Below are 24,219 nucleotides of genomic sequence, written 5' to 3'. Positions count from 1 at the left end.
ATTTCCTGAAACTAATGTTTTCTTAGCCACAGATGCTACATTACTTCTCTCCCCTTTCATTTCATGTTGACCCAAGGTGAGGGGGTTTGGCCATTGTTATATTGTAGACATATATTACACACCTCCTGTGTTCAGTCACTCTCACTTGCGCTCATTTGCTTCTGGTTGCACAATGTCACCCCGGTTACCTAGTTTCCCTGGAAACCACTTATGGCATTTGAGGGTTATTTTTGAGAACATCATATGGCATGCTTAAAGAACTTGGCATATTGTGACTTTGGGTTTTCTTAGAGATGTTTTGTCATGTAAATCAGGGGTTTTCAAACCTGTCCTGGAGGACCCACAGCCCTGCACATTTTGTATGTCTCCCTCATCTAACACACATGATTTGAGACATGCTAAATGTGCAGGGCAGGGGGTCCTCCAGGACAGGTTTGAAAACCACTGATGTAAATAATAAAATTATTGATTATTTCATTACAATGTTTCTACTCGTTGCCTTAAAATTGATTACTGTAATTTAAGAATTGAACTCTGTTACCTTAAAGGGAACCTATTATGCCCCTTTTTACAAGATGTAATATAAGTCTCAGGTGTCCCCAAAATGTGTCTGTGAAGTTTCAGCTCAAAATACCCCACAGATCATTTATTACATCATTTTGAAGATGGCAATTTTGAGTGGAAGCAGAACCACGCTGTTTTCGTGCATGTCTCTTTAACATCGGTATCGGCCAATACTGAACCCTAGGTATCTGAATCGGTATCGGAGGTGAAAAAGGCGGATCGAAGCATCCCTAAACACAGGTGCTTCATGCAAGTAAAAAAAAAAAATCTAATTTTAAAGTTTCCAAACTTTATTTGTTACTTTAGTTTATATCCTAATATATTGTACCAAAATGGCTTTTTTCATGTATATTGGTTGATGAAAGAGAAGTTAATCTCTGTGCCTTATTTTTTTTAAAGCTTGGTCAATACATACAGATTCTCATAGACCCCTGCTGTGAAAATCTGAGGTCCCAAATAGAGGTGAAGGACATTTCCTGAAACTAATGTTTTCTTAGCCACAGATGCTACATTACTTCTCTCCCCTTTCATTTCATGTTGACCCAAGGTGAGGGGGTTTGGCCATTGTTATATTGTAGACATATATTACACACCTCCTGTGTTCAGTCACTCTCACTTGCGCTCATTTGCTTCTGGTTGCACAATGTCACCCCGGTTACCTAGTTTCCCTGGAAACCACTTATGGCATTTGAGGGTTATTTTTGAGAACATCATATGGCATGCTTAAAGAACTTGGCATATTGTGACTTTGGGTTTTCTTAGAGATGTTTTGTCATGTAAATCAGGGGTTTTCAAACCTGTCCTGGAGGACCCACAGCCCTGCACATTTTGTATGTCTCCCTCATCTAACACACATGATTTCACTCATCAGCTTGTTAGTAGAGACTGCAAGAACTAAATTGGGTGTGTCTGATTAGGGAGACAGAAAATGTGCAGGGCAGGGGGTCCTCCAGGACAGGTTTGAAAACCACTGATGTAAATAATAAAATTATTGATTATTTCATTACAATGTTTCTACTCGTTGCCTTAAAATTGATTACTGTAATTTAAGAATTGAACTCTGTTACCTTAAAGGGAACCTATTATGCCCCTTTTTACAAGATGTAATATAAGTCTCAGGTGTCCCCAAAATGTGTCTGTGAAGTTTCAGCTCAAAATACCCCACAGATCATTTATTACATCATTTTGAAGATGGCAATTTTGAGTGGAAGCAGAACCACGCTGTTTTCGTGCATGTCTCTTTAAATGCAAATGAGCTGCTGCTCCCCGCCCCCTTTTCCAGAATAGGGCTGTGCCTTTACAATTCGTACCTCAAATACTTTGTAAAAAAAACATCTGTTTGGTTTTGATTTTGTCTATCGCGCTGAAATCATGCGTTTTAAACCATGTTAGTTTAAACTTCTTATATACGGTTTTCTGAGCGCACACATCTGAAGCACACACACTGAAAGCGCCTGTCACAGGCATGTGAGTACTAAACTAAGTTCTCTTTCATGTCTTATTGTGCTTAAACTGTCAAATACACACAAGTTGTTGTTCAGGAAGGGTTTTCATATGTTGTTTGCAGAGATTTTGTCCCATTCATACATTAACATCTTAATTAAATAGGATGTCTATGTACATACTTTTGGCTTTATAGTCTAAACTCGGGTATAATAATAACAATATGAGAGTGCAAAAGTGTAAAAGATAGAGCATCATGGACCTTAAACTAGAAATGCTTTCGGGAACATATATCTGCAGTATACAGAGACTCAGATTTCTGGAACCTACTATGGTGCATTACCACTAAGCTTGGAGGAAATTTAATTCGGGGCTCATTGGAATGTTGTTGCTGATGATTCAGTTAGTGTGCAGGGTTTCAGTCTCATACACTTGCTGTGTACATTTGTCATATACAATATAGGCTGTTTACTGGCCTGTTAGAGGATTTAAATACCTAGCATTGGGGACAGGATAAAAAAAGCCATGCACAAACAATGAGCAGGTTCATTCTTTCCTCCCTTGCGTTTCTCCATAGTGTGAATGAATATTTATGAGACGGCGAGTCTGGAATTCAGATTCTGCATGTTGCCATAATGTTATCCTTGAGCAGGCTGTGTGCTAATGAGCCTCCATGGCTCAATGTCCCAAGCTGCCGTATGTTATGGAATTGCTTTTCAAATACTCGTTTCCTTTCTGGCTTGGCATAACTTGAAGTATAGTGTTGTGCAACATGAGAGTGGCTTTAAAATCCATTTGTCGGCAGTAGGGATGGGTACCGAAACCCGGTATTTAATCGGTCTCGGGGCTAAATTATGAAAGACTGGAGTATCGATAAGCTCTGACGTTAACGGTTCTGCTATCGGTACTGGAGAAATTAAGAAAATACATTTTCTATTTATTATTGCTAAATAAACGTTACCTTGCACATTTTAACTTACCAACCATTTCTAATTTGCGATAATATTAGACATTTACCTGCATTTTTGTTATTCGCAATCTCATGCGCCAAATGTCCCTGTCTGTCCCGCAGCCGCAGTACACAGAGCTCGCGCGCGAACAACACGAAAGCTCGCGCTTAATAGAGTGACGATGGCGGAGAGAACCAAACGGTCTAAAATTTGGTTACATTTCACTCGAGTGGATGCAGAGTCGGCAGTCATTTTAAATGAACATCCTATGGTTTCATCTGCATCTGGATAAGTGACAGTTTTTGCAGCAACAACATGGACGTAATAGCAAGACAATGACAGGAGAACAGTGGGAAACACCACTGACTCCATAGTGTGAATGAATATTTATGAGACGGCGAGTCTGGAATTCAGATTCTGCATGTTGCCATAATGTTATCCTTGAGCAGGCTGTGTGCTAATGAGCCTCCATGGCTCAATGTCCCAAGCTGCCGTATGTTATGGAATTGCTTTTCAAATACTCGTTTCCTTTCTGGCTTGGCATAACTTGAAGTATAGTGTTGTGCAACATGAGAGTGGCTTTAAAATCCATTTGTCGGCAGTAGGGATGGGTACCGAAACCCGGTATTTAATCGGTCTCGGGGCTAAATTATGAAAGACTGGAGTATCGATAAGCTCTGACGTTAACGGTTCTGCTATCGGTACTGGAGAAATTAAGAAAATACATTTTCTATTTATTATTGCTAAATAAACGTTACCTTGCACATTTTAACTTACCAACCATTTCTAATTTGCGATAATATTAGACATTTACCTGCATTTTTGTTATTCGCAATCTCATGCGCCAAATGTCCCTGTCTGTCCCGCAGCCGCAGTACACAGAGCTCGCGCGCGAACAACACGAAAGCTCGCGCTTAATAGAGTGACGATGGCGGAGAGAACCAAACGGTCTAAAATTTGGTTACATTTCACTCGAGTGGATGCAGAGTCGGCAGTCATTTTAAATTAACATCCTATGGTTTCATCTGCATCTGGATAAGTGACAGTTTTTGCAGCAACAACATGGACGTAATAGCAAGACAATGAGAGGAGAACAGTGGGAAACACCACTGAATCAGAACATCACTGCTGAATTGAATTGTTGTAGATAAGTTGACAGGAACCTTTTCATATTCTAATCACTGTTTTACTGAAGTGTCACGGGGGATACAGTGCTTGGTTTATTGAATCTCCAGAAAACAGAAATTTATTGAATCTCTACAGAAAATCCAGCAAAATACAGAATTACATATTGTAGAACCTCGCCACATATCACAGGAAGTTTATTTTGAATTTGAATTGTATTTAATGAATTGTAATTCAAAGAGGAGCATAAGTTAATTTATTAAATATTGTGTTTTTTTTTATAATTCTGATTAAGAAATATTTAAGAAAATATTTCTTAATTTAAGATTTAAGAAATTTAAGAAATATTATAATAATAAGAAATGTTTCTTGAGTGCCAGATCAGCAAATTAGAATGATTTCTGAAGAAACGTGTGACACAGAAGACTGATATATATATAAATAAATAAATACACTTTTAATATCATAAATAGCGTTCTAAAATATATTAAAATGAAAGCAGTTATTTTAAGTTGTGATATTTCTCAATATTAATGTTTTTACTGTATTTTTGATCAAATAAATGTCATCTACCCCAAATGTTTAATGGTTGTGTACAATGCTAGTGATAACTGTTTTTATAATTAATTCTGTTTCCATTCATGCAATAAGCAATAAGTTTAATGAACATTAAACGAATGACTCTCGTTGGTAGCACTTAGATTTTAACCCTGACAGTTGTGCCTCTATTCACACAGTGATGCCTATCAGGACGGCACAGATGAATAACCCAATATTATAATAATTGAGTCAATGAAACTAGCAAATGAAAAATCAGACACTTGGTTTCCGGCTTAGTGTACCCTCAGTTTTGTTTTTCAGTTCCATCCAAGAATTTTCATTTAGGTGCACCGCTGATTTAAACAGTAAGCAGATTGCTGCCGCCCTTCCAATATGTTCCACTATTGCCATCTCGAACCCTTTCCTGTATCGGTGGTGTGAACTGGTAATTTCACAGGCATGTGAAGCTCCAGGCATTTTACTAGAACTCCCGTCTGTCATTCATTACTGTCCTGAGACTCATCTCTCCACTGCTAGTGTGTGAATCGCAGCCTGTGCCCATGCGCTCTAGCACAACGGTGGGCCCTGCGCCTGCCCTGCGAGAGCTAAGTGCGGCCACAGCACTTGTCCTCACTTGTTCATTAAACTTCTGAGGCTCCTTCTATAAATCTCTCTGCTGCTGCATTTTATGATGAAGTGCAGTCCACAGCCCTAGTTGTTTGTCTCTGACTGCATTTTATGACTGGAGAATCATGAACTCTATTGCCCGAATCTTACACAGCTTTTCATTAAGCGTCATCGCTGGTGAAATTCACTGCCTGTGTGAAGAACGACGTCTATGAGTGGCCCTTCCTCCTCCTGTTTATTGTACTGTGGCGTAAAATGAATAATTAAAAAATAAAACTTCTGTCAAGACTTTCTCTCTTCCATTGAACACAAATTAGAGAAATAGGACCGGTTGCATAAACCGCTTAGACTAGTCTTAAAAAGATAGTCATCTAATTTTTTTTTCTTTAAGACTGGTCATAACTTTTTCAAGTCGGTTATAAAAAGGGAGAACGGTCTAATTTGAATCCAAAAAGTAAGTCTGATTACCTCTTGGCTAGCTACTAGTTGGTAGTTCTTAAGACGCAGTCTTAACATAGCGGCTTATGTGACTGGTTCATATTTAAGTTCACACAGAAAAATAAGGGGCCAGAATTGTAGCTTTTGAGGTACAACAGCTTGTCCCTGGAGCAGTACCCTTAAAAGGACATATTTGTACCTTTTTTACCCCTAATAGGTACATATTAGTACCTTAAGGGTACGTATTACGTATTATAAAGGTACAATTTTAAACCCCTTTTTTTCTGTGTGTTTATACTTTATAGTTTTTAAGCTTCAAAAAGGTTGCAAAAACACCCAAAAAGTGTCCATATGTTTGGAACAGGTTTGGTTAGCATTACCAATGCATCTGTGCATATTTCTCTCCTGATTCAGACCACATTATTTTTTCACCGGAGAAGCAATATTATGGACAGAGGTTTTAATGATGAATTTATTACAAACACACTATTTTTCACTTGGCATTAATTGATCAATTGGAGTCGTGTGGGTTACTTTTGGATTACTGTGATGTTTTATCAGCCGTTTAAACGCTCATTCTGACGGCACCCATTCACTGCGCAGGATCCATTGGTGAGCAGGTGATGTAATGCTAAATTTCTCAAAATCTAATCTGTTGAAGAAAAATTACTTCATGTCATAAAGACATATGGGCTACTTTTATGATACATTTAGGGTGCTTTTCATTGTAATTGCATGGAAAAGAGGAACTAGCATCTCCAAAATTACTCTTTTTGTGTTCTGCGGGAGAAAGTAAGTGATGCAAGTTTGCAGCGACATGAGTAAATTATGATAGATAGCGTGAACCATTCTTTCACTGACAGTAACCTGCGTCATTTTATCTCATGAATTGTGTGGATCAAGAAGAGATGGCTGAATAAGACACTGATGATGGTTTGGGTTTGAACACTGTATTACTTGCCTCATCACCATTATGGCTTAAAGAGGTGGGCACAATTGAAACACAGCTGGAGCACTAGATTTCCCGACTGCTGTCTCAATCAGTGTGGTTATGAAACGCTCCCACCGTGACATAGATCAGTGGACCTGTGTTTCCTCTGCGTCGAAAGTAAAGACCGTCACTGTTACACCAAGTCCTGTCTTTGTGATGATAATTCTCCAGCATCAAGCCACCTGATTAAAATTGCCTGGAAAACTCAGCAAGAGGCGATTATAATTAGAAGCCCTGTGCATGTTTGCTGGTGGTGGCTGCAGCTTGAGAATAACATTGTTCTCAGATGCCTCCCACTGCCTGTGGGGTGTGAATAAAGATTTGCACTTTCAAGTTCACTGGTTGTTGTTGTTGTTGTTGTGCGCTCTCTAAGGTAAACTAGAATTAACTTATTTATACAAGTTCCCCTATAAGCCTGCCATGAAGCCTATCCTCTAGAGATGCCCTCAGGAATCTAAATGTCAAACCCATAAAGGTCAAACCCACAGAGTATTTGATTGACATGTAGTTAGTGATCCGATCTAATAAGGTTTGTGAATAAAGATCTGCGATATGGTGCTTTCTCTTAAGTAAATTCTTCCACATGGGGATATGGATATTTGGCAATGAAGATTATTGTTGTGTGGCTCTGCATATTGTTCTTTTTTATTACTAAATGGTTTTGCTGTTTATGCTTCCTGCCAGCATGACTAAATCAACTGAATTTAAGTTACTGAGAACATTTTATTTATCTTGATCCGTAATTCAACCAAGCAAGTTGAAAAAGATTATTGCTCACATTGATCACTGCATTGCATAGGCTTAAAAAAGAGACCATGTGTGTCTTGCATTTAAAAGGTGAAATTGATGTTTTTCTCATAGGAATACTAGGAAGAACAATCTTGAAATGTACGTTCAACCTTCCAGTCAGATTGTACTGCAGAGGGGTCAAAGAAACATAAAATAGCTGATTGCGTGACTATACGTCTGTTAAAAGGATACATTCTCTGCCTTTCACAGCTGCAGTGTCACATTTTATCTGTTCTTAAAGGATAAAATCCCAACTCTAAGTCTGTCAAAGGACTCAGGGTTAAACTGTTCTCTCTAGGGGAGATGAAAGTGAAAATGCGGTGCGGTGGCTGGAACAGATGGAAGCCTCCCAAAAGGCTTGGGGAAACTGTGATGCCCAAAGTTAGATAAATCTTCAGCATCACACTGAAAGATGATTGAGATACCTGCAGCGAACAGCAGAAATCAAATTGTAAGTCTTTATCTTGTAGCATTGAACAACCCATTTCCCACACACTCTCAGACAATAATGGAGGCACAGCTCAATCATCCTTCTTCTACAATAGGAAGTCTGTGTTCTCATCTCTTCATTTTCTACCAGACTGGGATTTAATCCTGGTTTTGTAAAGTCTCAGCAACAGTGATTTTAGGCCTGTGAATGGATGTGTCCCTGGCTGAATAACTGCATTATGCCATGACTTCTGTTTTCAGGCTTGGTTAATGCGATTGTGATTGAATCTCTTCTCTCAATTCTCGGAAGCTTTGTCTAACTAGGTTGAGCCGCAGGTTTAGACTGTAGGTGGGAGAAAACCTTTGCCTGCCTCTGTTGTGCTCTGTAATTTTGGGAGCGTTGGTTACCCTTTCGGCTTATTGTAGAGAACTGTTTAACCCTCTTTCATTTGGCACTTGGAGAACAAGAAGCAGCAGAGACTGTGGATGATGATCTGGATTTTTTCTCAAAGTATTTGTGAATTAAATTTAATATATTTCATATTACATTTATTTTAAATAGTCTATATGGAAGGCATGGAAGGGCAAAATAACTTCACTTGAGTAACTCCCCAGTGTGTCAAATTTAATATTTTATTTATTTAAAAATAACATTCTGTTTAGTTTAGTAGCTATGCAGCACTGCATATTACAAATAATATATTTAACACATTTATTAAAATAACTTTTATAATATATCTAAAATATAATGGTAAAATCCAGCTTTCAAAAATAAAAAAAGGATGGTTGTAAAGTTTAAAATGTAGACTGGATCAATAATTACTGTTATGGTAACACTCAAATGAAAAAAGTGATACATAGCAATTTAATATATTGGATAATATAATGGAGATGAACAGATGCTTGTATGTTGTATAATTATCTGGCACAGTATCTCTGTATCTTTATCAGCCAGCCTTGACAACAAATACAAGGGTGTGACTTTTACTTTTTTTTTTTTGTAAATATGTTAGTATAGCTGTAAGCTTTTATCTATTTTAAGGCAAAAACACACTAGACATTCTCTGTTCAGACATGAGCCAATTAATCGTATCCTAGCAACAGCAGTCAATATGTTTCTTAGCAACAACATTTTGTGATATGCAAAATTGCGTTTAAAGAGGCTGGGACAAATCAGTCAAATTACTTGTCCCACTATAATATGCCATTTTATTCTGGGGTTCCTTTGCCGATGGCTGATTAAAATGACTGGCATTGGTTATTAAGCTTGATATGAGGGTTTCTTTATACCCAGTTTTCCTTTGAACTATGAAATATTGCATTAGTGGCAGTACTATCCATTTGTCTGTATTTGTCATGCTTATTACATTTAATGCTTGCTCCACAAAACACAAAAAATGTTATGTGTCAGCGCTTTCATTTTATTTTTTTTTACCAAAGGTGCCATATATTCTGTGGAAAATCTCTAATTATTAGATAATTCCTCACAAGCTTCTCCTCAGACCCTGATGGTATTTTCATCTTGTATGTGCCATTGTTTAATTTGTGGAAAACCTGTTTTTGCGCATCACATATAATGCTCTTCTTGACTATTTAGGTCTCGGTTTGAGCGCAGGTGTCTCGGGATGCTTTTGTCCAGTATGTCACTCATTGTTATTCAGTAATTCACCTTATCAGTCACACTTTCAGAAGTGCCTAGAGCATATTTTACAGAAGGGTGACAGACCATTTGTACATTTGTGGTTGGGTATATGTGTCGTTGGAACCATAATAGAGAAGAATGAATATTTCATGACAACGAGGTTTAAACGCCATATCCTTATGCACTCATGCAGTCTGGGCAACAAATCATTAGATTCGCTCCAAGCATGGTGTTGTCCTGAAAATTCAATTATACCTCATTAAAGGCCTGTCACGGTTATATAGTTTTGATTTGTATAGATATCTTCAGGTTATTTGTTTTTCTGCCTGATTTACTTCTAACGTCATCATTGCTGTTATTTGGATAAAGCATTTTGCAGGATTGAAAAGTTATTTGTTTTGCCAGTTATGTTGAGAAGTCCTGTTTATTTTGGCCTGGACAGTAAGCCCTGCCTCCATACTTGCTGATGTGTGTTAAGGCCCTCGTTGGCACTAAAGCGCAGTGCAGAGCCGCTGACCTGGCATACCGTTAGCATAAATCATTCGGAGTCTACCCAGCCGCCATCAACACCACCTGGAGGCTCCTTGTTCAGGCAGGTGGGCATGACAAAAAAATGGTTTATTTGTCACCACAGTTTTTATGCAACTTTTTAATGCAATGTCACAAAAAATTAGATTAGGAAACAGGGTTAAAGGGTATCAGGGTTATTAGTTAACTAAAACTAAAACTGAAACTAAAATAAACTATTGAAAAATGTTTGTTAATTGGAAAAAAAGTTTAAAAACATTACTTATTTTAATTTAGTTTAACTTGATGTAAACTGCCTATAACTATATAGATACTATATAGACACAATATATACGCTGTTTGGCATTTCAACTGATTTGAATCATCACATATTTGAATCGATTTTCAACCGGCTCGCAGTTAATCGTCACATCCCTAATTAAAAATGACAAAAACACAAAAAAGACTTTGACTAAAATTAAAATGGAAAATATAAAATAAAAACTGATTCAAAATATAAAAAAACTAATAATATATAAATGATACTAAATTAATTTAATTATTATTAATTATTATAATTAGGCCTATATACATATTGTAATTATATAAATATCATTAATTGTTTTTATGTTATTGTTGATGTTATTGTTGATAAGCAATATATTGCTCATATTAAATACTACTTTTTTAAAAATGAAATCACTAAAAATTATTTTAAATGCTACAATTGAATTTAGGCAACACTAAATGGATAGTCATTTAGGGATTTGTGTAAGATTACATTTAACAGTGTTATTATTATTATTAGTGATTTTAAATATTAATTTTAAGGGAGTATTAGATGAATGAATATTAAATAATCAGTTATAGAGTTGGTACCGATATATCGTGCATCCCTAACCTGACAATTCTGTCATAATTTACTCGCCCTCATGTCATTCCAAACCTGTATGTAAAGATAAAGAGTATATAAAGATATATATATATACACACAAATTTAGGGAAAACAGTCTGAGCTGGATATAGGCTACAGCAGTCGGCTTAATTAAATGGCGCAACAGGCAGCTCTCTTTTAACGCAGACTTTTAAGACGGGATGGATGTTTTCTTCAAGTGATAGGCCAGGTAAGTGAAATTATATTATCTTGCTGTATGTATGTCGTTTTCTTTACGTTTTCTGACTAAAAGCAACCAAAAAGCCATTTTAAAGTGGTTAAGCAAATAATAATAATAATAATCGGCAGGGATCCCAGACCAATACAATTAGTGTGCCTCCTCTATTTTAAAACCCACGAGCCGCCACTGATCAAACCTGCAAGCTTTTCATTTCCAGCCCTTAAATTTAACTACTAGGCTACACAACTCCACACTTCACCCCTCTCCTTCACTCACTTAATTTGTTTTCTTGGAATGACGGAGCACTACAGACTGTCAGTGCTCCCAGTTTCTTTATTACTCCTTCTATTATGGTCTTTTATACACAGTCATCCTAAGTCTGCATTGGCAATGCGGCATAATTTATGAGATACCTTACAGAGGCCAGGATTGCAGTCCAATTTTACTCCCTTGTCAATGCTACCTTTCCATTTAGATATTCAATTGCGATCAGTAGTGAAGGCCGGGGTTGGTTAAAACGCTGACCATGACGATCTTTCTGCAAATCAGTGCATAATATCAGTGCCAATGGACAATGACTGAGCAAGCGAAAGACTAGCTGTTTACTCGTTTTTTACAATGCCCAGGATTTGAGTCTTGGCTGCTACACAAGAGAGTTGCTTTATTGTGGGTTTTTGCCACCATGACAATATCTAGATAGGACAGCAATCAAGAATATAAGAGGAAATCGCAAAAAAAAGATGAGACATTTGTGGTTGAGAGATTGCAAACCTCTAAACTGAGACTCCACAGTGGCTGCTGGGAGCGTTTGACAGAATCTATGGGTTATATGTACAATAATAATGCTTAAAGTCCAGCACTAAAGCGGGTTCAGGGCCATAGTCTTTAACACCTTCACAGTGTACTTCTTTCAATACAACACAACACCCTTGTGTGACATTATGCCTCTACGGTGTAAAACAGACCTTGAGTGTTTGGGTAAGTGGTCAAAATGTCACCAGATCAATGAGTGTTGGCTCCTCTAATGTCCAATACCATTACGAGCTTTCAGAACTTAACTCGCCTTGAGCTTTTGCCTACATGAACTGCATCTTGTTTTTCTTGTTTCTTTGAGCTCATTCCAGACATGTTCATCCCCCGGGTCCCTCAGGAGATTTGCACCTCTGGATGTTGTACTTAAAGCTGGGGCAAAGTTCACTAGAGTTTCTCAAACAGAACTTCGTCAAATATACATGCTTAAGATCCTCAGTAAAGTCCTGATGTGCTCTTATCTGTTTTCTCTCCTTCAATCTCCTCGTCCTCTCTCTTTTTCTCTCTCACTCACTGCAGGTATATGAACGTGGAACTAATGTTGAGCAGTTTGTGACCCGCTTCCTGTTGAAGGAATCAGCCAATCAGATCCAGTCTCTGCTGAACTCTGTAGAGAGTGCTGTGGATGCCATTGATGAGCAGCATTCATCAGTGGGGTGAGAAATAGAGCTTGTCCCATTCATCAACATATATGTCCATTAGGACATGAATGTATCCATAAGTAAAGTAGACTTTCAATTTAGCAAATGCTTTATGATTACATTACAGTAATTGCAGGATTCAAATGGCTTGTGGACATTAATAATAAGAGAGCAGATTTGGGATCTCACCCGGGTATGGGATTAAAAATGGATGAAAATTTTGCTGCCATCATACATTTAAAAATGATTTGTAAAAAAAGACTATTTCTAATTAAATTAAATACTGTTTAGTTGATTTCAGTTAAACATTTTAATCATCTGTATTCCTTGTCCTTGTTCTCCCTGTTATGACCTAGATCCTACCCCAGTAAGAGCAGCCCACGCGTCCCAGATAGGCGCTATGAAACCCCGGTGCCAGATTATCCTCCCAACAACAGAGTCACTTCAAAGGACAGCATGAGGAACATCAACACAGGTGCAGGTGAGGTGATCACCCTAGTAAAAAAAACAAAAAACTATGGCATAATTTATTTAAAATACTAAGTATAATTCAAATCCATTAACATGTTTACTTGTCCTTGTTCTCCCTGTTATGACCTAGATCCTACCCCAGTAAGAGCAGCCCACGCGTCCCAGATAGGCGCTATGAAACCCCGGTGCCAGATTATCCTCCCAACAACAGAGTCACTTCAAAGGACAGCATGAGGAACATCAACACAGGTGCAGGTGAGGTGATCACCCTAGTAAAAAAAAACAAAAAACTATGGCATAATTTATTTAAAATACTAAGTATAGTTCAAATCCATTAACATGTTTATTGACATATCACTTAAGACTTGCTGATACAAAATTATAATTCAACTTTATTTGGAGTGTTTCTTTATTGAATAACTGTTATTAGCTGTCTTAATCAAATAACTGTTCCTCAGAAGCCTGCTGTATCATATTTGATACTCACATTTTAACATGAATTTTCTAAAAAATGATGTAAGGATAATCAAGTAAATCTAAGTTGCTTCAGTCTAGTAAGTGTTCACCTTGAAATTTAACCTTACTATATAACCTTAATCTAACAATATAAAGGTTTTTCTTAAATTTACTTTAAAAATCCAGGACAGATTTCTTAGCAACAACACATGTGTCCCACAATCTAGTGGACAGTTTTACAATTATAATAAAAGGCTAAAAAAAAGTCTAAAGTACTGTGTCAGGCAGATGACAGAAGGCATGTAGAATGTTGTGTTTTTGATCATGTTGATAATTTTGAGGCCTTAAAATGTGTGTATCAAATATGATAGAGTAGACTTTATAGGGTTAAGTATGTATTTATGCAGTAGATGCATTACTAGAATTCAAGTCTGAAATAATGTAAATCTGGAATTACTCCGGCCACACAAAACTTGCAAAGTGACTTCTACCTACTGAATGTCTCCAAGCATCAGCATAAATGCAGCATGCATCTGTTTATGTGAGCAGAACCAGCTGTGATGAGACTTTTTGAGCAAGGTTATGGTGAAACGGTTGGTTCTTACCTCATACGCCTGAGAGTTCTTTTCCAAGAAACCTCTAATTTGTTTTGTCATTTACATTACATTACAAGATCTGTTCCAAACCCTAGTGAACTGTATTGCTGTCTGCTACCTACACAGACAGCTGCCTTCTACAGCAGAGTAAGCATAAAATAAAATAAAAAAGTTTAAGAACTTTATTATAAAGTGTAAAAGTTTGTGGTCGATATGTTTCCCTTTCATGGGAACTTCGAACTGCGTCCTCTAGTGTATCCATAAGTAAAGTAGACTTTCAATTTAGCAAATGCTTTATGATTACATTACAGTAATTGCAGGATTCAAATGGCTTGTGGACATTAATAATAAGAGAGCAGATTTGGGATCTCACCCGGGTATGGGATTAAAAATGGATGAAAATTTTGCTGCCATCATACATTTAAAAATGATTTGTAAAAAAAGACTATTTCTAATTAAATTAAATACTGTTTAGTTGATTTCAGTTAAACATTTTAATCATCTGTATTCCTTGTCCTTGTTCTCCCTGTTATGACCTAGATCCTACCCCAGTAAGAGCAGCCCACGCGTCCCAGATAGGCGCTATGAAACCCCGGTGCCAGATTATCCTCCCAACAACAGAGTCACTTCAAAGGACAGCATGAGGAACATCAACACAGGTGCAGGTGAGGTGATCACCCTAGTAAAAAAAAACAAAAAACTATGGCATAATTTATTTAAAATACTAAGTATAATTCAAATCCATTAACATGTTTATTGACATATCACTTAAGACTTGCTGATACAAAATTATAATTCAACTTTATTTGGAGTGTTTCTTTATTGAATAACTGTTATTAGCTGTCTTAATCAAATAACTGTTCCTCAGAAGCCTGCTGTATCATATTTGATACTCACATTTTAACATGAATTTTCTAAAAAATGATGTAAGGATAATCAAGTAAATCTAAGTTGCTTCAGTCTAGTAAGTGTTCACCTTGAAATTTAACCTTACTATATAACCTTAATCTAACAATATAAAGGTTTTTCTTAAATTTACTTTAAAAATCCAGGACAGATTTCTTAGCAACAACACATGTGTCCCACAATCTAGTGGACAGTTTTACAATTATAATAAAAGGCTAAAAAAAAGTCTAAAGTACTGTGTCAGGCAGATGACAGAAGGCATGTAGAATGTTGTGTTTTTGATCATGTTGATAATTTTGAGGCCTTAAAATGTGTGTATCAAATATGATAGAGTAGACTTTATAGGGTTAAGTATGTATTTATGCAGTAGATGCATTACTAGAATTCAAGTCTGAAATAATGTAAATCTGGAATTACTCCGGCCACACAAAACTTGCAAAGTGACTTCTACCTACTGAATGTCTCCAAGCATCAGCATAAATGCAGCATGCATCTGTTTATGTGAGCAGAACCAGCTGTGATGAGACTTTTTGAGCAAGGTTATGGTGAAACGGTTGGTTCTTACCTCATACGCCTGAGAGTTCTTTTCCAAGAAACCTCTAATTTGTTTTGTCATTTACATTACATTACAAGATCTGTTCCAAACCCTAGTGAACTGTATTGCTGTCTGCTACCTACACAGACAGCTGCCTTCTACAGCAGAGTAAGCATAAAATAAAATAAAAAAGTTTAAGAACTTTATTATAAAGTGTAAAAGTTTGTGGTCGATATGTTTCCCTTTCATGGGAACTTCGAACTGCATCCTCTAGGGGTCGCTATGGGGAAACCTAGAGGACGCAGTGTCTCGTTCCCTACTCAGGGAACCATGGTTACATAAGTAACCTGAGACGTTTTTAATAGAAGTCTTTCATGGTAAACAAGGCTGCATTTATTTATGCATTAATTATTTTTTAGTGTCACATGGTCCTTCAGAAATCATTCTAATATACGGATTTAGTGCTCAACAAACATTTCAATGTTCAAAAGAACAGCATTAATTTGAAATAGAAATCTTTAGTAACTTTATAAGTCTCTTTACTGTCACTTTTGATCCTTCTTGCTGAATACAAGTATTAATTTCTTTCAAAAAACAAAAACAAAAAACAAAACATCATACTGACCCCAAACTTTTGAACAGTAGCACACCTAAATATTGGCTAAAATAATATTTTTTATATATATTATACTGTTCACATGTTACACAAAGTATGTTCGACAATACTTTTTCAAATTATCATTATTATTTATTTGTTGTAATCATTTCTTTCACCTTGTCCACCATCTTTGTTGTACTGTTTTTGTAATGAGCATGTCACATTCTGGGATTGCCTTGTCTTTGTCTTTGCCTTGTCATGTGAATTTGGCTAAAAATAGGTATCTTAAAAGACAGCAAAATTAAACTGCCTACCCTAGTAAAAAAGTAATGTATTTAAAATACATTTATTTCATACTAAGTATAGTTCAAATCTATTAACATATTTACTGACATATTGCTCGAGACTTACTGATATTAAAATTATAATTAAACTTTATTGGGAGTGCTACTTATGCAAAATGCACATTTCTTAATATTAAGCCTAAAATGTGTTTAATTGTCACTAATGATGAGGATTGTATGATCTTTGAATAATATCGGTCTTTAAACACAAGATATTTAAAGTGTACTTAAGTATACTTGCAATAGTTCCACTTTAGCGCAAATATACGTAAGTATATCTTTAGTTGGACTTCTGCACAATTAAAGTGCACTAAGTACAAAATTAGTCCAATTTTGCAGACTTTAAGTATACCAGTTTTTTGTATTTTTTTATACTTTTTATATTTTGTAATACCAGTAGTATTTTTACTAGGGTTCATTTTGTACCTCACCTATGATACCTTAAAATGCCTAAAAATACTTTACTGCCAGAGTATCAATGAGTGATTCACAAGGGAATGGAGACATAGTGGAAATCTCAGGGAAATCTCCATTGAGATTAGATAGCTGTTCCTCAGCCAGGGTCTGTGAGAGGAAAAGACTGACTTTTAGTAATATTACCTCCATTAGAACAATTGGCACATAGATAAGAGGCGCCACATTTTCAATACTATTTTCCTGCAGTTTTTTAGTGGAGGTTTACTTGAGGACTTAATGGTCTATTTGGCGCATTGCTTTATTGCTTCTGTTCATCATGGGGTTTGTTTTTCCAAACATTGCATAAATCTGTTTGGTAAGGATCTCTTTTGTGGTGCACACTTGGTGGCCAACTGCATTATCACGCAAAACATCCGCATTTACCATTCTGTGTGCCATCTAATAGCCAAAGGCAAAGTTAAAGTCTGTCAAAGATGTGGTTTCACAGGCTTTCCCATGGGCTCTCTGTATCAACAAACTCCACATTTCCATTACTGATGAGATTTGGGCCTGAGCTCCAGTGAGTTGGTTATGAAACCGCTCTGAAGAGACACTAAAACAACACAACGCCATTCATGTGCCAAGTCAGCACATACCACACGCTCTCGACAGTCTCGTATGCATGATGCAACTGAAGAAATGTGTGAGTCTTTAATGAGGAGAGGGTGGAAAAAAGGTCTTCCTCAAAGCGTTCCCGAGTTTTAGTTTGAAAAAGGAGTTAGAGTGCGCCTGGAGACACGATAGCAAATTAATTCTAGTGTTTTTCTTTTTTTCTGTATCACAGAGAAAGGCAATATAGGATTCTTTTTGAAATGCCCATCTCACTTTCCTCTCAGTGCTAATAGAATAGTCATGCAGTCAATTTCTCCAAATCAGCCAAGCAATACAGACATTTCTGTTGCTGTGGATTTATCATTCGAACAGATCCAGAGCTTATTTGGAGTCTGATCTTAGTGTGTCTGCATTTCAGTAGGTGTGTTAGATGCCATTTGACATTTCAGGACAAAAAGCTGTAAAGGGAAACTATTGACATGCACACTCCTTATTGACGGTAATTAATATAGATTTCAATTGTCCTCTCACTCACTTTTATTGTAAAGTCGGCCTGTCCAATATGCCGATATTGTTCAAGTGACACCGCAGTGCTGAATCGAAGAGGTGTGTTTTATGGGTGACGTTCAAACACTGGCACTAGTTTTAAATTTCCCCTACACACTGATAAAGCTGACTCGGCTCACAATAAAAGCGCCATTCTAGCTGTCAGCTCCGGCAGGGAGAGGCGTGATTGGAGCGTGCTGTCCAAGCTGTAGTTTATGAGCACCGGGATGAGAATATTGATCAATACTTCTGCGAGACTTGCTTTACACATGGCACTTTTTCTCCCATCAGTCAATCACAGGCTTTTCTCAAATTGCTTTCCTTCTCTCAGTCTGCTCTCCACCTTATTTCTGCTCATGTTGCACAAACACACACACAGTCTCAGTGCTATAGGTTTGATTCCTACAATTCAATGATTATATATGGTGATTCTTTCTGATACTAGATTACCAATATTGGATATTTAATTGTGCGTGCACATTTCCCCTAATTTAGATTACATTTGTAATGCTGTAGTGCCTGAATTCACTTGTAGCATTTAAAATGGTTGATTTTCTTTTTTATGTATTATTTTTAATTCATTTAGACAAAAAAGTTTAATCAAATTTCAATATCTGCCTTTTATTCGTTAGCGGCCATAACATTATCAGTAGATAAAATAATGATTAATAATAAAAAACTTACCAATAATTATCACTAAATTGACCACTAAATTGATATCATGTAAGACATGTAATAACATGAAGTTTGTAGGATAAGAACAGTAGCACTAATAGAAACAATGTTATTTTGGACAATCTAGGCATATTGTCAATAGGATAAAAAAAAAATTAACTAATAGATATTACCATACTACCCCCGCTGATTTATTACATTAAAGGGGTCATATGATGCGATTTCAAGTTTTCCTTTCTCTTTGGAGTGTTACAAGCTGTTCGTGCATAGAAAAGATCCCTAAAGTTGCAAAGACTAAAGTCTCAAACCCAAAGAGATATTCTTTATAAAAGTTAAGACTCGTCCACGCCCTCCTAAAACGCCTCATTCAAACTCGCTCCCACATGTCTACGTCACGATGTGGGAAGATTTGCATAACGCCGCCCATGAACCTTAAACCGCATAAACACATTTCATTACACCAAATACACAAAATAATGTTTTTTTTAGCAACGTCATATGATAAATATGCAAATGATACATTATCTAATTAAATATGCATTAATTTGCATACATTTTCATAACAGAAATCTGAACACTGTATTTAGCTGGAAAAATAGCCACTGTCAACAGCTAGGGAAAAAATGCTTTTTTTCCACAGTTTTTTGGGATAAAATGCTGTATAAAATCAGAAAAATTATAAATGAATCCTTCTGTAAAAACCTTTAGAATATGGATAGATATATATAAGTGGAGATTTTTGACTCCTTTAAAGATATTCCTTGTAATTGAAATGGATAAAGTGTGATAAAAACAACACTTAAAAGTGTATTTTGAATATTTTCTTTGCACTAGTTTGAAACAGCACTTTATGAAAAGCCATTGACCAATGAATGAAAAACCCTGTTGTGCCTGTAGTGTCTCACCTTAAGTTTGCCCTTTTTGCTTTGCTTGCTGAGATTTTTCTTCAGAGAGTCATTGTGTTTCATAACGTTTCAAACTAAGCAAGACTTTTTCCAATTTTACCATAGATACCATATTGGCATGTCATTCATTTGACAGGACTAAATCTGGAAGGAGCAGGTGGTCAGGGAAAGGTTTGGGTTCGGCCCAGCTTGGTCCTGACTGGAGTCTGAACTGATGCTCTTTCCAAGTCAGTATGTCGTGGCTAAAGTGCCCAAGCTAATTAACATGACAGTCTCATAAGCAGGAAGACCATGTGGCAAGACTCCCAGATTATCTTCATCCATTCTAGACTTCTACTGTATGAGTGAAGAAATGTCTGTTGCTCTACTGCTGCTCATATGAAGAATAATGGAGACATGTCATTTGAACGTTGTAATCCTGTATGGTTCTGGCCTTACAGAATTGCAAACTTAGCATTTTCTGTGCTGATTTTATGTACATGTTCTATCTGATGTATGTTTCACAGAATGCTGTGCTACAGTATTCCCTAATATTACTTATTTTTAGAAAACCTCAAACTGGTCTCAGTTCAATGTTGATATACTGATTTAGTGACCATCTCGTTATGCCTTTAAAAGGTTTCAGACCCTGTTCACTTGGTCCCACTATTGCTATGGTAACAGTTAATGTGTTCCAAAGTGTCTCCCCTCCCCGTTATGCTGGTCTCATCAACACAAGGGAGGTGTTAGAGTCTAATTGGTTTGGCACCTCAAGTGGGGCTGATTTCAAAGGAAGGAAAACCTTTTCCCTCATTAATAGGATCTGTCATTGCATAAAAGAAAGAAAGGAAGGGTGGAAATCATGTTAATCACTCTCCATTTTTGTTTTTCTGTGAAAACAATACTGTACTTATCATTCGCAGTTGCGGTACCGTGGCATCAGATGGTAATACTACGGGTACAATTCCAAAAAAACGTGGTAGTACTTTTCAGTACTTTTTTTATATGTGACATCTGCCCTAACGAACGCCTTTTGATGTGTAAAAACTCAAAACAGTTTGCAAAGAAGTGTAAACGTCCATTATAATCTTTGTAATAACTTGAGCTCAGTAATAGTGTATGAACATTTGATTCGCTCTGTCGCATTGCTATGACAGCCACTCTGAGATGAGGTTTCAGGTGCCTGGAAGAGTAAAACATTGCTGGAACTATCTGCAAATTATGCATTGTGCCTCTCTGTCTCTGTCAGGAGCTGTGGAGGTGAGAAAAGAAGGACTTGAGACACAGATCAACCGACTGGCTGAGCTGATTGGACGTCTGGAGAATAAGGTAAGAGGTTCGTCTTATAATACTGAGAGGTCAAGTGCTTCCTCCTGGGAAGCGTCTTATAATAGCAAGAGGTCTAAATCCACAGACCTGTGCAGATGCAATCCAGTGTATGAAGATAGATATATAGAAAGATATAGCTTAGTTTCTGGTTTTATGGCAACTGATAACATAATAATGCATAGATTTCAAAGGTGTTTTGTATTTGTTTCAAATAAAAATGAAATATCACATAAGTAACACAAAAGAGTATATGTTTCAGAGGGTGGCAGGTGTTGGCTGTGAGGGCTGTTATACTGGTCTGTAAATTGGCCTTGCTTGTTACTGCATTGTTGTAGTTATTTTTTTTTTTTTTTTTAATGCATAAACCTGATAAGACTTTGATGCAACTTGATTTGATTAAATAGTATGTCATTATAAACAAATATTATAGTAGTGGATGTTTGATGGCCGTCTCATATGTGACCCTGGGGTAAATTTGAAAGAAAAAAAAAAGCTGAATAAATAAGCTTTCCATTAATGTATAGTTTGTTAGGATAGGACAATATTTGGCCAAGATAAAACTATTTGAAAATCTGGAATCTGAGGGTGCAAAAAAAAAATCTAAATATTGAGAAAATTGCTTTTAAAGTTGTCCAAATGAAGTTCTTAGCAATGCATATTACTAATCAAAAATTAAGTTTTAATATATTTACGGTACGAAATTTACAAAATATGTTCATGGAACACAATCTTTACTTGATATGCTAATGATGTTTGGCATAAAAGAAAAATCAATAATTTTAACCCATTGGTGGGTAACAAATTTAATTGGTGGCTATTGCTACAAATATACCCGTGCTACTTATGACTGATGTCACATATACTACCATTCAAAAGTTTAGGGTAAGTTTTTTTTTTAACGCCGCCCAAATGTTCACACAAAGAAAGAAGGCGTAAGTTTGATTCTCGCTGTAGTATTGTTTCCGCCGCCACCATGTCGTGAAGGCACTGTGTGTTTCGTTATGAAAGCGAAACTACTTTGTTTGGCCTTCCAAAAGAGGACACGACTAGAAAGCGGTGTGGAATAAAGGTAAATTATGTGAAAAATAATGTGTTTTTTTAAAAACGAAGCATTAACACATTAGACGGCACCCCATAAACACAATCAACCCTAGAAAAAAAAGACTGAACCACCCCTTTAAAATATATTAAAATAGAAAACAATTATATTAAATTGAAATAATGTTTCACCATATTACTATTTTTACTGTATTTTTATCAAATAAATGCAGCCTTGGTGAGTATAAGAGACTTCTTTTAGAAACATTAAAAAAACCAACCCCAAACTTTTGAATGGCAGTGTAAGGGTAACCTGTAAATATCAAATGGGACTTGAATATGGAAAGATGGGACGTGGATTTTCATTGGTCTAAAAACACAAACCCAGAGATGAAACTTTGATTCCTCGTTTTATAAGTCCAATGGATGGTTAGCAAGTAAAGGCTGTGACACACCAAAACGACAACAAAGAACTTGCACTGACAAAAGCTGACTGTGATGTCGCCTCACGCTGTGTGCGTCTGGGCTAAAGCTGCACTTGAACACACCATGACGAACATAGACACCTATGTTTTTTGGCTGCGTGAGAGGAAATGACTGTGTCAGCAAATGGCAATAGTCTATGTTCATCATTTATAAAGAGAAATGGAAACCAGCACTGTAGATATATATGCCATGTCGTTAATGAAAATCTGTGTGCATTGGAATAGCTCAACAATGGCCCGATGTTCGCTGACTGTCAGCTTTGTGTGTCATGGCCTTAAGACTTTGTTGTGCAGCTTTTCTGTACCTCCTGTACCTAAAATACAGCTCTGTAATTTCTGTTACTGCTGCACTTACAGTACATCCACTTATGCACACACATGCACACTCTGATAATTACACACATTCATATGTAAAGCCCTGAGAGGAGATTCAGATTGCATTTAGCAAAGCCCGTAATCTTTTCCTCCTATAGTTATTACTTTCATTGCTCAGGAGAGCAGTGAAGAAGGGCAGGAATGATACGGTGAAACAAAGAAAGCAATAAACAGACCTGTCAACCACAGTACTGCTCTAGTAGATGACTGTTTTTACCATTATATTCTTTTCACTCAACATCCATGTAACTTTTCTTTTTTGATTAACCATTATTTCACCATCTCTCTCTACTTCGCTCAGTCATTTTATTATGTGTGTCTGATAGACATTGAGCACAGTGGACTAATAGAGTCCCCAGTTAATACTGGAGTTTTTGGCAGGCAGGCTCTTATTGCTGGAGCTAAGAATAGCCAAACCAACCCGACTGGTTTAGTCCTCTCTCAGTGAAAGGGAGGTTCTGAGTCTGACACATCCTGGTGAATCCTGGTGAGACGGGATGAATTGGAGGATATCTGGGGTTTGGCAGCAGAAACTCCTCTGGTACTGTATAATGTTTTGGTTTTGGTCCAGACAGATTAACAAGGATACAGGCATATACAATCAATTTTATAATGCAGGAAGAGAAATATCATGAAGAGTGTCATTTTAAATTAATTAACTTAAACATTATTATTTTCTGATATGCACTACTGTTCAAAAGATAGGGGTCAGAATGATTTTTTTAAAGAAAGGAATATGTTTATTCAACAGGGAGGCTATAAATTGATCTGAGGTGACAGTAGAAACATTTTAATAACATTCTAGTCATCAAAGAATTCAAAAAATGTATCACAGTTTCCACAAAATTATTAAGCAGCACAACTGTTGTCAACATTGATAATAATAAGAAATGTTTCTTGAGCATCAAATCAGCATATTAGAATGATTTCTGAAGGATCATGACAGTAACACTGAAGACTGGAATAATGGTTGCTGAAAATTCAGCATTCCCACCACAGGAATAAATAACATTTAAAACATTAAAATAGAAAACTCTTAATTGTAATAATATATATCAGTGTTACAGTTTTTACTGTATTTTTGGTCAATTAAATGCAGCCTTGGTGAGCATAAGAGACTTCTTTTAAAAACATTTCAAAAATCTTACCAACCCCAAACCTCTGAACGATAGTGTATGGAATAGTTACTGCATAGTTACTGTTTATTAATTCAAAACTTGTTTGATCTTTTACTGACTTTCATCTGATGGACTACAATGCTTTACACAATAGTATTATTAGCTCATTCTGATTTTTAATATTGTTTGAATAGAAATAATTGAGTGTGTTTTTTGATCTAATGCTACACCTACTTTGACCTAA

The 24,219-nt window shown here is 36.5% G+C and overlaps 1 protein-coding gene across 1 annotated transcript in view; it reads left to right on the top strand.

Annotated features, from left to right (window-relative positions):
• The window catches only part of LOC107694920 (N-terminal EF-hand calcium-binding protein 2-like), a 119,428-nt gene that overhangs the window by 80,265 nt on the left and 14,944 nt on the right, over positions 1 to 24,219 (top strand). Inside the window, exons 5-7 of the mRNA XM_016494635.1 lie at positions 12,490 to 12,626; positions 12,968 to 13,092; positions 20,880 to 20,959. Of these exons, the coding sequence (XP_016350121.1) occupies positions 12,490 to 12,626; positions 12,968 to 13,092; positions 20,880 to 20,959 (342 nt within the window). The remainder of the gene's footprint in view (positions 1 to 12,489; positions 12,627 to 12,967; positions 13,093 to 20,879; positions 20,960 to 24,219) is intronic.

Source organism: Sinocyclocheilus anshuiensis, unplaced genomic scaffold (assembly GCF_001515605.1).
Source record: "Sinocyclocheilus anshuiensis isolate Anshui unplaced genomic scaffold, SAMN03320099.WGS_v1.1 scaffold286, whole genome shotgun sequence".
Lineage (NCBI taxonomy): Eukaryota > Metazoa > Chordata > Actinopteri > Cypriniformes > Cyprinidae > Sinocyclocheilus > Sinocyclocheilus anshuiensis.
This window is presented reverse-complemented; position numbering and strand designations above follow the sequence as displayed.